Source organism: Capra hircus, chromosome 16 (genome assembly GCF_001704415.2).
Source record: "Capra hircus breed San Clemente chromosome 16, ASM170441v1, whole genome shotgun sequence".
In the NCBI taxonomy this organism is placed as follows: Eukaryota; Metazoa; Chordata; class Mammalia; order Artiodactyla; family Bovidae; genus Capra; species Capra hircus.
Window position 1 is genome coordinate 22771690 of NC_030823.1, and position 14334 is coordinate 22786023.

Sequence of the window (14334 nt, forward strand, 5' to 3'; positions counted from 1 at the left end):
TCATCTCTGGGTGGGGAAGATCCCCTGGAGAAAAAAAGTTGCAACTCTCTCTAGTATTCTTGCCTGGGAAATTACTTGGACAGCGAAGCCTGGTAGGCTACAGTCCATGGGGTTGCAAAGAGTCAGATTGAGCAACTAAATAACAATGGAACTAGGCTAGAGTGTATTGATAGTTATAGCTCAAAGATAGCTACAGGGAAAAAAAGATGAAGAGAACAGCCCATTTTTGTACCTGTACCATCCAGGAGCACTGAAAGGTTTGAGACTTCTGAAAGCTCCAGACCCCAAAGTGGAGGCCAGGAGGATACAGGAGATTACTTGTAAACCTGGACCTGGAGATGTGTCACTCTGTGGCCTGAATTATCTCCCAGAGAACTCATATGCTCTGCTATGTGGTTGAAACTAGAGATTTTCACCCTCCAAAGACTCAGCCCCTTTTAGCCCTAACAGGACAACCACATCAGCACCTTGTAGCTGCGACCTGTATGTGAAATATATATAGTTGTATGTTGCTCTGTAATAACAAGTACTGGGAATCCTATTAAACGTCGGGATTATATTATACAGCTTAACTTTATAAGCGCTGGAAATTACAGCAACCATTCATTCATTGTTTACTGGGTGCCAGACACAGAATCAGTGGATGGCTTCATGCAAATTTCTCTATTTGTTCCTTAGGACAGTGCTGTGAGGTCTGTACTATTTTCTCCTTTTTATGAAGCTTGCAGGTGTTACGCAACTTGTTAGGCATGGAAGTAGTGGCTTTGGATTAGAACCCAGGACTGAGGAGTGGAGATCTTGATTCCAATCGAGAGATCCCAAGAAGCTAATTTCTAGAGGATCTTAAATACCTTCTCAATTCTTTCCTCCCTTGGTTGACCCCCGCATCTTTTTGTGTGAGTAAAATGTGCCCCATTTGCTGGTAAATATTATTCTTTAGGATAAACCTTTGCATGGAGGCTAGTAGAAATCCTCATACAGTCTTCATTTTATTTGATAATGAAAGCAATAACTAGGGTATACAGAAGTTGTCTACTTGGTGATATTATCCTGTTGTTTGTTATCTAATATCTTGAATCCCTCTCTACATTTGTTAAAATTTTTTTAAATTGATTTTAATTAAATTTTTTAATTAAAAATGATTTTTTTTCAATTGACTGGCACTGTGGTCCATAATAAGAATCCTGGATACAGAGATGAAAAGATACAGATGCTGCCCTTCAGAATTTCCTGATAGGAGAGGAATGGCTGGGAGGCAATGGCAGGCCAGCATAAGGAAAGCTTTAATGCACGTACTTATCAGGGGCCAAGGTTGCTTAGAAGTGCCTATACCTGCCTGGAGAAGAGAGGCGTGGGAGCAGAGAGGGGTCAGGTCAAGCTACCCAGGAGCTGTGCTGTGAAGTGTGATGTTGGGTGAGCTGGTGAGGGGGAGTGAGGGTCACGGTGGGTAAAGGAGGCCACCAGTTAGAAGGCCTAAAAGCAGCACAGGCTGTTACATCAAGGGTGCCTGGGATCATTTCAGAATCACAGGGACGCTGCAGGTAGAGGAGGAGTGGCATGAGGTGGCTGGACCTGGAGCTTGCTAGAGGCCACCATGCCGAGGAGGTTGGATTTTATTTTTCACAAATTAAAAAATCTTTTTTTTTGGCGGCACTAGATCTTCACTGTGGCAAAGGACTTTCTCTAGTTGCAGCACACAGGCTTAGTTGCCTCATAGCATGTGGATCTTAGTTCCCAGAACCAGAGATTGAGCCCGTGTCCTCTGCATCACAATGTGGACGCTTAACCACTAGACTACTAGGGAAGTGCCAGGAGTTTAGATTTTATATTGTGGACAAGGAAGGGTTGGTAATGATTTTGAATGAGGAAGTAATTACTATTTTCATGCACCCAACAAATATGGCCAAACCTCATGATACTGCGAGCTGCATGATTTTACCCTGGCAGCTCTCTAGAAAGTGCTTGGAAAGTTAGGGAAACTGAGGCAGAAACATCCGTGCCATGCTTCGTCCCCAGAGGGAGATCAGCCCGCCTTACCTGAAACCTGCGTCAGAATTATGATCAGGCTTGTGACTGTGTTGGCAGCACCATCCTAGGTGACTCTTGTGCAAACAGTGCCCAGGAAAGTGCTGATTTAGGAGGGGTGAGGGGCAAGGGTGTCCTAGGGGGTGGGAGAAACAGGAGTGCTGACAGTCTCTGGGCATTAGCTGCCTGACGGAAGAGACTTGTTTTTCTCCCCAGGAATAACCCAGATTTGGTGTGACCTGAAGTGGAATCAATTTGAGAGGGCTCTTTAAGAGGAGAAAATAATGAAACTAAGATTAAGCACAGGGTCTCAAAAGGGTCCAGAGCTTGAGGCTCAAGCCTCTTCAGAGACATTCCCAGTAAACCCGCCTATTTCTCCCCTGTTCTGTTTTCCTGTGCTGATGAATAGAGGGTGCAGAAGTTGAGTCATTAGATACTTGTTAAACACAGAATGAAATGAGACTCAGTATTAATAATGCTGAAGACTGATCAGAAATTAGTCCATGAAGCAAAAATTCTTGCACAGGACTCCTGTAAAACTGGCCCATTCTTTGCTGAGACACTTTCTTCTAGGGAATACATTTTTTCTTGATTTGTCTCCACTAAAGATATTAATTTTAGTATAAGATCTTGAACCAGAGGAAGAAGAAGAAAAGATACTCCCATTCCTGGCTAAAGAATTTGTGCTTTCCTGTAACTTGCCAACTAAGACTTTTTGGGTCACCTCTAACTTGTCAAACTGAACCGACAGCTGATGTAAGCCTAATTATATTTGCTTAGGCAGTTTGAGTGGGTGGAGCCTTGTTTTTTCAGTTTAAAAAATGTTAAGTGACCTTGTACTCCCAAGTCCATTTGTTGTTTTTTTCCTGCCTTGTGATAGGCTTACAGAAATAGTACATAAGGAAGAGGATTCTTATTTGAATAGAAGAGTCCTTTGGAAATGCATATTAAAAAATCTTTACTATAAAATGATGCTAATGGGGTTGATTTATTTTCCTTTAAATTAGGAGGCCCAAGAGTTAAGGGCCTTATGCAGTAACCTGTCTACCTGGCACCATCAATAACCCTTTTAGTTAGCAGGACTTTGTTAAATATTAATGTAAAATTACAATGCACCGAAATATAGACCAACTAATAATAAACATACAGCAAACCTAAGCATAGTGCAAAAATTCCAGCCATTATTTATTACAAAATCATAGAGCAGTAGGAGGATGCATTGTGCAATATTTACTCTTTGGAACCCAAAGCACTTTGTACTTTTTCCATGTAATTCAGAATATTAAGCAGTTATTTTTAAAGCAGTTTCCTTTGGGCCGGTGTGGTATGCTTGAATTCTGGAAATGTGGAGCAATGAAGTTTAAAAAATAATAGAGTTGGGACTTCCCTAGTGGTCCAGTGGTTAGGAATCCGCCTTGCAATGCAGGGGACATGGGTTGGATCCCTGGTTGGGGAACTAAGATCCTTGCATGCCCTGGAACAACTGAGCCCATGCCGCAACTAAAGCGTCTGTGAGCCGCAACGAAAGATCTCCCATGATACAAAGAAGGTGTTGATGCTGCAGCTGGGACCCTGCACAGCCAAGTAAATGAACATACAAATAAATATTTAAACAAAGTGATAAAATTGACCAGTGCTTCTTATCTCAGTGACCATTTCCCATCTATTCCTAGCCCCTCATATGTAGCCTCCCCTGGTATCAGCATCACTCACTTGGCATTTTTTAACCAAGCATGAATCTATACTGACATCATAATCACCCAAAGTCCATAGCTGGCCTTAGGGTTCACTCTCGGTGTTGTATGCATATGGTCGACTATAGGGGCTCCCCTCATCACTTTATGGCATGCCTTGCAAATAGGGGTCTCTGTTCTCCTCCAGGGAGCTTTTATGACACCCCTACTTTGCGAGGGGACCTCGAAGGACCTCAGGGAAATTAGTCGTGATTTAGAAAAGCCAACATGATGAGCACGAGGGAGACCCAAGTTCTGGGTGGAGGAGCAGCCAGACATTCACGGTCCTCCAGAAGCTGTCGATGGGGCTACTGCCTTTACTTAAGGAGAGCTCCTATACCTTTGTTTTTTGATTGCATCTCGGTAACTTGAACTATTTGCCACAGAGACTTTCAGGGGCCGAGAAAGAGGGGGAGAAGTATGTGAGCTAGAGCCTAGAGAGCTTCAGCTCCCCCTTTTGCTGCTGTGTAGCCACTCTGCTGCTGCTGCTGCTGCTGCCAAGTCGCTTCAGTCGTGTCCAACTCTGTGCGACCCCAGAGACGGCAGCCCACCAGGCTCCCCCGTCCCTGGGATTCTCCAGGCAAGAACACTGGAGTGGGTTGCCATTTCCTTCTCCAATGCATGAAAGTGAAAAGTGAGAGTGAAGTCGCTCAGTCGTGTCCGACTTCGCGACCCCATGGACTGCAGCCTACCAGGGTCCTCCATCCATGGGATTTTCCAGGCAAGAGCACTGGAGTGGGTTGCCGTTGCCTTTTCCGTTGTAGTCACTCAGCCGTGTCCAATTCTTTGCGACTCCATGGACTGTAGCCGGCTGGGCTCCTCTGTCCATGGGATTTCCCCAGGCAAGAATACTGGAGTGGGTTGCCATTTCTTTCTCCAGGGGATCTTCCGCATCCAGGGACTGAACCTGTGTCTCTTTACCACTGAGTCACCTGGGAAGCGCATTAAAAGCAGATTAAATGTCTTGTAAACTAGGAAATCTAACTGAACTTTTCAGGCTTCTCGCTTTATATGATAATCACGAGGTCGACTTTACACAGCTATGTGGCTTTCATATATGAAATTCATCAGCACTTGTAAAAAGAAATGGAACAGAGAGGTACTGGGGAAGCTGGCAGGGTTCTGCACTGGCTGCCCGATGGGCTTGCATGCCTGTGCCCGCAGCGCCCTCGTGTGGCGAAGTGCGTCTAGTCTTGTTAGCTCCTTCCAGGCCCGGGTGCCAGAGACCAGTCACTTCCAGATACAGGAGCTGTATTATTGGTCATACCCGCTGGGAGGTCACGGTTCTTCAGGAGGCGAGCCAGGCGCTATGACCGTCTTGCAGTGTTGCATTTGAACATTGCTCATCAAAAGTCGCAGCTAGACTCTAGAGATTCCATTTTACATGACTTGATTAGCGACTGAATAGGAACAAAGGATTTTATATGATGTGACCTTGCCTTTTACAAGAGTTATTACATAGTTCACCCATCAATTAGTTGTTTGAAACTCAGAGCTTATTTCCACTGTTGCCTTAAAAAATAGTCACAACCTAGAAGCAGAGAATTATGTTTTATTCGGTGGGAATTTTTAGGACTTCAGACCCCAGAGACAGCATCTCAAGTGACCCTGAGGGAACTGCTTCTAGGAGACAGGGGTGGGGGTGGGGGGAGGTGTGTGTTCAGGTTGTATAGAAGTTTTCAATAAATGTCAGGTGGTCTGAACATTGAAAAATTATTGTTAATTAAGGGAGACCAGGTATCTCAGGTGGCCCTAGCAGTAAAGAACCCACCTGCCGGTGCAGGGGACATAAGTGACGTGGGTTCGATCCCTGGGTTGGGAAGATCCCCTGCAGGAGGAAATGGCAACCCACTCCAGTATTCTTGCATGGAGAATCCCATGGACAGAGAAGCTTGGTGGGCTACAGTCCATGGGGTTGCAAAGAGTCGGACATGACTGAGCGACTCACACACACACACACACACACACACACACACACACACACACACACATATCTCAAGTTAAGGAATTTAGCCCTTTTTCTGCATATGGGAAATTACAAGATTCTGGGCTCACTGACATCATTCCTTTCAAATGCATCTCAGCTCTCCGGGGCCAGTATCCTGTGTTTCTCTCCTCCCAGTCTCCCATCCTAACCCCCTCCCCCTTTCCGTACCCCGACACTCTTCCCAGCTCCTTAATGCTGACCCTGGGGAGTGGCTGATGGCTGCCTGATAGCAGGTATTGTTTCTCCTGGGTGCCCTCTGGGCTCAGGAATTCACATTTGGAGGGCTGATGGCTCTGACATCCTTGTTCTTTGATATGGCAGGAAACACTTCATTTCTTACATCATAGAGTTTCATAAATGGCAGTTGGGAACCCAAGGCATCCACAGAAACCCCCTTAGTCAGTCATATCCCGCAGAGATTTCCCGTTGGGAAGACCCAGTAGGCACTGGACTTCCTTCGTGCATTTGCTGCCGCTGCTGCTGCTGCTAAGTCGCTTCAGTCGTGTCTGACTCTGTGTGGCCCCATAGACGGCAGCCCACCAGGCTCCCCGGTCCCTGGGATTCTCCAGGCAAGAACACTGGAGTGGGGTGCCAGCGCATTTGCTAAGTCTCCCCAATAGGCCCGGGGTGGGGAAGGGGTGGTCTAGTGTTCCCTGAAAGAGGTCCCTAGCATGATCACAGCCTGGTCATCAGCAGGGAAGGGGGGACATTACCTGCGAGGCCCCATTCCCCTCTCTGCCCTGCCTCCTGCAGGGAAGGACTAGTCTCCTCTCCTGTCTCTGGGGCAGTGAGCCACCAGCTGAGAGGACTGGATGCCCCACTGCCTCACTTGGAGGCTGGATTTCTCACCAAATCCTCAGACCCATGATCTCCAAAAGCTCACTTGGGTTGAGATCAGGAAACAAATTTTCAAGGCACGTTGCACATGGCTCACAGTTTTATGGTGATGGAATTAGTTTCCGGGTTGTCTTTAGCCAATCATTCTGACTCAGAGTCCTTCCTGGTGGTGCACACCTTGTTCAGCCAAGATGGATGCAGAGAGAAGGATTCTGGGAGGTGGTTGGACATGCGGTGTCTCCTTTTGACCTTTCCTGAACTCTTCCTGTTGGTGGTGGCTTATTAGTTTCGTGATCCTTACCAGGACCTCCTGTCGTAAAACAACTCATGCAAATGGTTACTATGGTGCCTGGCCAGGGTGGGCGATTTCAGCCAGAGTGCCACCCCTAACACATCTAGTTATAGACACTGTTGGTGTATGGAGCCTAGAGTGAGGCCCTATCCCCTGATGCCTCCCTTGGGGCCTGGACAAAGGGTTGGCTTGTGAAATTCAGGCTTTACAGATGGCTTTCCTGTTAGCAAGAGAGGCCTGTAACATATCCTCCTCATATATGTGTGTGTGTGTGTGTGTATGTGAATGCGTGTATGTATGTGTGTATATATATTTGTTTATGGGCTTACCTTGTGGCTCAGCTGGTAAAGAATCCGCCTGCAGTTTGGGAAACCTGGGTTCGATCCCTGGGTTGGGAAGATCCCCTGGAGAAAGGAAAGGCTACCCACTCCAGTATTCTGGCCTGGAGAATTCCAAGGACTGTGTATAGTCCATGGGCTTGCAAAGAGTCAGACACGACTGAGCGACTTTCACTTTCATATATGTATATATACTGTAATTAATACAACCTCCATATTTATGTGTTTATATGTATGTATGTATATTGTGTATGTGTGTACAGATAGATAGGTATATAGATGTATGTGCGTGCCCAGTCGTGTATGATTCTGCAGTCCTGTGATCTGTAGTCCGCCAGGCTCCTCTGTCCATGGAAAATTCTCCATGCAGGAATACTGGAGTGGCTAACCATTTTCTACTCCAGGTGGTATCAGTTCAGTTCAGTTCAGTCGGTCAGTTGTGTCCAACTCTTTGCGACCCCATGGACTGCAGCATGTGAGGCCTTCCTGTCCATCACCAGCTCCCAAATATGAATGGCCAAAAAAATGATACATGCAAAAGAAGAAAGAAACACAAGCTGACTCCTGTCATAATCATTCCACTCAGTTTGAATCTTCAGTTCAGTTCAGTCGCTCAGTTGTGTTAAACTTGGCGACCCCATGGACTGCAACACCCCAGGCTTCCCTGTCCATCACCAACTCCCAGAGTTTACTCAGACTCATGTCCGTTGAGTCAGTGATGCCATCCAACCATCTCATCTTCTGTCGTCCCCTTCTCCTCTGGCCTTCAATCTTTGCCAGCATCAGGGTCTTTTCCAATGAATCTGTTCTTTGCATTGGGTGACCAAGGTATTCGAGTTTCAGCTTCAGCATCAGTCCTTCCAATGAATATTCAGGACTGATCTCCTTTAGGATGGACTGGTTGGATCTCCTTGCTGTCCGAGGGACTCTCAAGACTCTTCTCCAACACCACAGTTCAAAAGCATCGATTCTTCGGCGCTCATCTTTCTTTATAGTCCAACTCTCACATCCATACATGACTACTAGAAAAACCATAGCTTTGACTAGACAGACCTATACCAAGTGGTATAGACATGGGGTTAGTTAAAAGCTGGGTGGTTAAAAGCCCTGCTTCAGAATAAGAAAAGTTTTCAAACCTAGCCACTGTGACCCTGAAAATATTTTGTAAACTTTCTCTGCCTCTGTAGCTTTGTGTAAAAATGGGACCATATTAATTCCTCCCCCAGTCATGAGGTTTGAAGGAAATCCCAAGGCAGACATTGGCTAGACCTACCACGGTTTAAGATAGGTAAATCAAGGCAGGGCAGTTGGCTGAGGCTGGTCAGGACCAGCGGCGGTGCTGAATGGGTGCATCTTAGAACCGACTTCTCTTGGGCCATGTCCCACTCATCAAAGAACCCTCAGATTGTAACTTGGCTTCCACTGCAGCTTAGCAAAAGGAAAGAGTGGGCAGTCATGCAAGCTTTCCACTTCTCATTATACATCATTAACTGAACCTGGAGTTGCTTGATGGTTCTCATGGCAACCTGGCCCCTGGAGAAGATGCATTTTGTTGCGCTGACAGAGGCAGGCTTCTGAGGCCCAGTCAAGAACTGTGTCCTGGAACTTCCTTGTCCGTCCAGTGGTTAACACCCCATGCTTCCAGTGCAGGGGGTGAGGGCTTGATCCCTGGTTGGGGAACTAAGATTTTATGTGCTGTGTGATGCAGCCAAAAAAAAAAAAAACCACCTCTGCATCCCACACCCTCCTTCCTTTGAGTCCGTTCTTAGCATCCTCTTGTACTCTGTTCTTCTGCTAGCTTCATAGGACCAGCCGAATAAGGCTGGAATAAGGCTGGATGGAGCCTTAATTTAAAAGATACTGTCTCCTTTTCTCCTAGGACACTTGGGATGAACTTCTCATTGGCAATGTAGAAATGAAAAAGATTTTGGCTTGCCCCAGGTAAGGAGTCTTGTGAGACTGGACCTCTGGGGCGTGGCAGGGTCACCGGTTCTTAACTGTCCTCTGACCCTTCGTTATTGTGTGACAGGTGCATTATGACCACGGTGGACCCAGATACTGGAGTGATTGACAGGAAGGAGCCACTCGAAACCCTGAAGAGGTAGAACATCAATGTGTCTGGTGTATTTTATATTATCCCCAGCCTCGAACCACTTGTGGCTACAGGTGCCCTGTCTGGGCACCTTCGTGCCTTCTGGTTCTTTGTGTCTGTTATTAATGTCAGTGAGTATTTGTTGCCTCCTTTTTTTGTCCTAGATGACTCTTTTAGAGTTTTGGACAAATGTTCAATTGTATGATTCCACATTTTGAAATTTTCATCTCTATGACTTCAGTTTTTAATAACCTTTACACATCTATTTACAAATTAAGACCTTGTTTGCAGTTCTCATTTATTTATTAGAATCAGTAGCAGGAGGATGAGAATAATTGAGTTGTATAATGAAATAGTTGAAAAGGGGAATGAAATGAGTTGTCTGAGTTTGTTTATTCAAGAGCTTCTTTTGAGTTAGGGTGTTTTGTTACTTATAGAATTTTGGCCGACTTTCGTTCTCAATATAGAATGTGTTTTTAAACTTAAATTAACTTTTTCTGGAAGTTGTATTCTGTTCTGTTTCCCTTTCCTCTGTTTTTTTTTTTTTTTGTGTGTGTGTGTTTCTAATGGATTTAAGTTCCAGATGAGATTACTTCTTAAAGCCTTCAGATTGGCAATTCTATTTTGTTTTTTATTTTTTAAGACCCAGTGAAATGATTATTTTCTCTTTAGACAAGCCTTAAAAAAAATTAACCTCAGTAACAACCCAGCCCACCTGCCAACAGCACCTCTGTCTTCAGTTTTATCAAAGATCCCAGGTTTGAACTTATAACCGTGGAGGGGCAGAAAGCCTGGAGTTCAGGGCAGGTCCACTGTGAGACTGCATGAGCACTGATTTCCCATGTTTGTACACATGCAAACACGGTATTTTAAGTGACACGTACAAGTTTTTCATTGGGACTTCAAACCAAAGCCATAGAAAAATTGTTTAGACTCTCAGGATATTCTAGAAAAACCAGGTTTATTTGAAGTTTGACTTACCCAGACTTCTCTGTCCACATTTTAGAAAAGGTTTGCTAGTTGTTTATAGAGAAGCTGAGCATGAAAGCTGAATTCCATTGAGAGCACCTAGATTATTCCCTTCTGGTGCCTGAGGGTGAATTTTTGCTTCTTTCAGTTACCGCCTGTGTGATCCTTCTGAAAAGTCAATTTACAAGTCGTCCCCACTGTTTGGAATCTATTATTCGGTGGAAAAAATTGGAAGCCTGAAAGTTGGTGACCCCGTGTACCAGATGGTGGCATGACAGAACCACCAGGTAAAGGGCAGTCTTTGCTTCTGGAGTGCAGTGCCTTGGAGCAAGGGCCACATTTTCTTGTATGGAGATGTTTTTCTGTTCTGCTGCTATAACTCCTGGGAGAATGAGCAGTTTCTGTTCTTATCTGTGGAGCTGGAAAATGCCCTTTATTTATTTGTTTTGAACAAATGTTCTTTTAAAAAATATGTATTTATTTGGCTGTACCAGATCTTAGTTGCAGCCTGCAGGATCTTTAGTTGTGGCATGTGGGAATTAGTTCCCTGACCAGGGATTGACGTATCTTGGATTTGATCAAGTATAGTAAATACTACAGAAAAGCTTGTGAAATTCCCAAGTTCTTACCATTTCTAAAAGCATCTGGGGAAAGTGGACTCAAGCCTGAGTTATGTAACTTGACCTGATTCTGTGTCCCTGCTGGTCAGGCCACCATTGACTGGACCCGGATTGATGTCTGAGCCAACATCTTTCACATGTTGTCTGCATTTGATGAAACCAATGGTCTCAGAGGTACCTTAGCAAACAGGGGTCCACTGTATTTAGTTCAGTTCGGTCACTCAGTCGTGTCCAACTCTTTGCAACCCCATGGACTGCAGCACACCAGGCTTTCCTGTCCATCACAAACGCCTGGACTTGGCTCAAACTCATGTCCAGTGAGTCAGTGATGCCATCCAACCATCTCATCCTCTGTTGTCCCCTTCTCCCTCCTGCCTTCAGTCTTTCCCAGCATCAGGATCTTTTCAAATGAGTCAGTTCTTTGCATCAGGTGGCCAAAGTATTGGAGTTTCAGCTTCAGCATCAGTCCTTCCAATGAATATTCAGGACTGATTTCCTTTAAGATGGACTGGTTGGATCTCCTTGCAGTCCAAGGGACTCTCAAAAGCCTTCTCCAGCAAAAGAATCAAATCTTCGGCACTCAGCTTTCTTTATGGTCCAACTTTCACATCCATACATGACTACTGGAAAAACCATAGCTTTGACTAGATGGACCTTGTTGGCAAAGGAGTATCTCTGCTTTTTAATATGCGGTCTAGGTTTGTCATAGCTTTTCTTCCAAGGATCAAGCATCATTTAATTTCATGGCTGCAGTCACCGTCTGCAGTGATTTTGGAGCCCCCCCAAAATAAAGTCTGTCACTGTTTTCATTGTTTACCTATTTGCCATGAAGTGATGGGACCAGATGCCATGATCTTAGTTTTTTGAATGTTGAGTTTTAAGCCAGCTTTTTTTACTCTCCTCTTTCACTTTCATCAAGAGGACCTTTAGTTCCTGTTCGCTTTCTGCCCTAAGGGTGGTGTCATCTGCATATCTGAGGTTAGTAATATTTCTCCTGGCAATCTTGATTCCAGCTTGGGCTTTATCCAGTCTAACATTTTGCATGATGTACTCTGCATATAAGTTAAATAAGCAAGGTGAAAATACACAGCCTGATGTACTTCTTTCCCAGTTTGAAACCCGTCCATTGTTCCATGTCAGGTTCTAACTGTTGCTTCTTGACCTGCATACAGATTTCTCAGGAGGCAAATAAGGTGGCCTGGTATTCCCATCTCTTGAAGAACTTTCCGCAGTTTGTTGTGATCCACACAGTCAAAGGCTTTGGCATAGTCGATAAAGCAGAAGTAGATGTATTTCTGTAATTCTTTTGCTTGTTCTATGATCCAGTGGATGTTAGCAATTTGATCTCTGGTTCCTCTACCTTTTCTAAATCCAGCTTGAACATGTGGAAGTTCACGGTTCGTGTACTGTTGAAGCCTGGCTCAAAGAATTTTGAGCATTACTTTGCTGGCATGTGAGATGAGTGCAACTGAGCGGCAGTTTGAGCATTCTTTGGCATTGCCTTTCTTTGGGATTGAAATGAAAACTGACCTTTTCCAGTCCTGTGGCCACTGCTGAGTTTTCCAAATTTGCTGGCATATTGAGTGTAGCACTTCGGCAGTATCATCTTTTAGGATTTGTAATAGCTCAGCTAGAATTCTATCACCTCCACTAGCTTTGTTTTTAGTGATGGTAAGGCCCAGTTGACTTCACACGGCAGGGTCTGGCTCTAGGTGAGTGATCACACCATCGTGATTATCTGGGTCATGAAGATCTTTTTTGTATAGTTCTTCTCTGTATTCTTGCCACCTCTTCTTAATATTTGACTTCCCTAGTGGCTCAGATGGTAAAGAGGCCACCTGCAATGTGGAAGACCTGGGTTTGATCCCTGGGTTGGGAAGATCCCCTGGAGGAGGAAATGGCAACCTATTCCAGTATTCTTGCCTGGAGAATCCCATGGATAGAGGAACCTGTGGGCTACAGTGCATGGGGTCACAAAGAGTTTTGGACATGACTGAGCGACTAAGTACAGCACACTTCTTAGTATCTTCTGCTTCTGTTAGGCCCATACTGTTTCTCTCCTTTATTGTGCCCATCTTTGCATGAAATGTTCCCTTGGTGTCTCTAATTTTCTTGAAGAGATCTCGAGTCTTTCCAATTCTGTTGTTTTCCTCTATTTCTTTGCACTGGTCACTGAGGAAGGCGTTCTTATATCTCCTTGCTATTCTTTGGAACTCTGCATTCAGATGGTATATCTTTCCTTTTCTCCTTTGCGCTTCGCTTCTCTTCTTTGCTCAGCTATTTGTAAGGCCTCCTCAGACAACCATTTTGCCTTTTTGCATTTCTTCTTGGGGATGGTTTTGATCACAGCTTCCTATACAATGTTAAAACCTCTGTCCATAGTTCTTCAGGCATTCTATCTATCAGATCTAATCCCTTGAACCTATTTGTCATTGCCACTGTATAATCATAAAAGATTTGATTTAGGTCATACCTGAATGGTCTAGAGGTTTTCTCTACTTTCTTCAATTCAAGTCTGAGTTTTGCAATAAGGAGTTCATGATATGAGCCACAGTCAGCTCCCAGTCTTGTTTTTGCTGACTGTATAGAGTGTCTCTTTGTATCTTTGGCTGCAAAGAATATAATCAGTCTGATTTCAGTGTTGACCATCTGGTGATGTCCATGTGTAGAGTCTTCTCTTGTGTTGTTGGAAGAGGGTGTTTGCTATGACCAGTGCATTCTCTTGGCAGAACTCTATTAGCCTTGGCCCTGCTTCATTCTGTACTCCAAGGCCAAATTTGCCTGCTACTCCAGGTATCTCTTGACTTTCTACTTTTCCTTTCCAGTCCCCTGTGATGAAAAGGTCATCTTTTTTTGGTGTTAGTTCTAGAAGGTCTTGAAGGTCTTCGATGAACCGTCAACTTCAGTTTCTTCAGCATTAGTGGGTGGGGTATAGACTTGGATTGCTGTGATACTGAATGGTTTGCTTGGAAACGAACAGAGATCATTCTTTCGTTTTTGAGATTGCACCCAAGTACTGCATTTCAGACTCTTGTTGACTATGAGGGCTACTCCATTTCTTCTTGCCCACAGTAGTAGATATAATGGTCATCTGAATTAAATTCACCCATTCCAGTCCATTTTAGATCACTGATTCCTAAAATGTCAACGTTCACTCTTGTCATCTCCTGTTTGACCACTTCCAGTTTACCTTGATTCATGGACCTAATATTCCAGGTTCCTATGCAATACTGTTCTTTATAGCATCAGACTTTACCTCCATCACCAGTCACATCCACAGCTGGGTGTTGTTTTTGCTTTGGCTCCGTCTCTTCATTCTTTCTGAAGTTATTTCTCCACTGATCTTCAGTAGCATAGCAGGTACCTACTGACCCAGCCAGCTCATCTTTTGTGTCATATCTTTTTGCCCTTTCATACTGTTCCTGGGGCAAGAATACTAAA

At 44.6% G+C, this 14334-nt stretch overlaps 1 protein-coding gene across 1 annotated transcript in view; it reads left to right on the forward strand.

Annotated features, from left to right (window-relative positions):
- Positions 1 to 14334, forward strand: part of MARC2 (mitochondrial amidoxime reducing component 2) — a 37884-nt gene that overhangs the window by 19716 nt on the left and 3834 nt on the right. Inside the window, exons 5-7 of the mRNA XM_018060177.1 lie at positions 9092 to 9153; positions 9242 to 9313; positions 10422 to 10560. Coding sequence (XP_017915666.1) covers positions 9092 to 9153; positions 9242 to 9313; positions 10422 to 10548 — 261 coding nt within the window. The 3' untranslated portion in view covers positions 10549 to 10560. The remainder of the gene's footprint in view (positions 1 to 9091; positions 9154 to 9241; positions 9314 to 10421; positions 10561 to 14334) is intronic.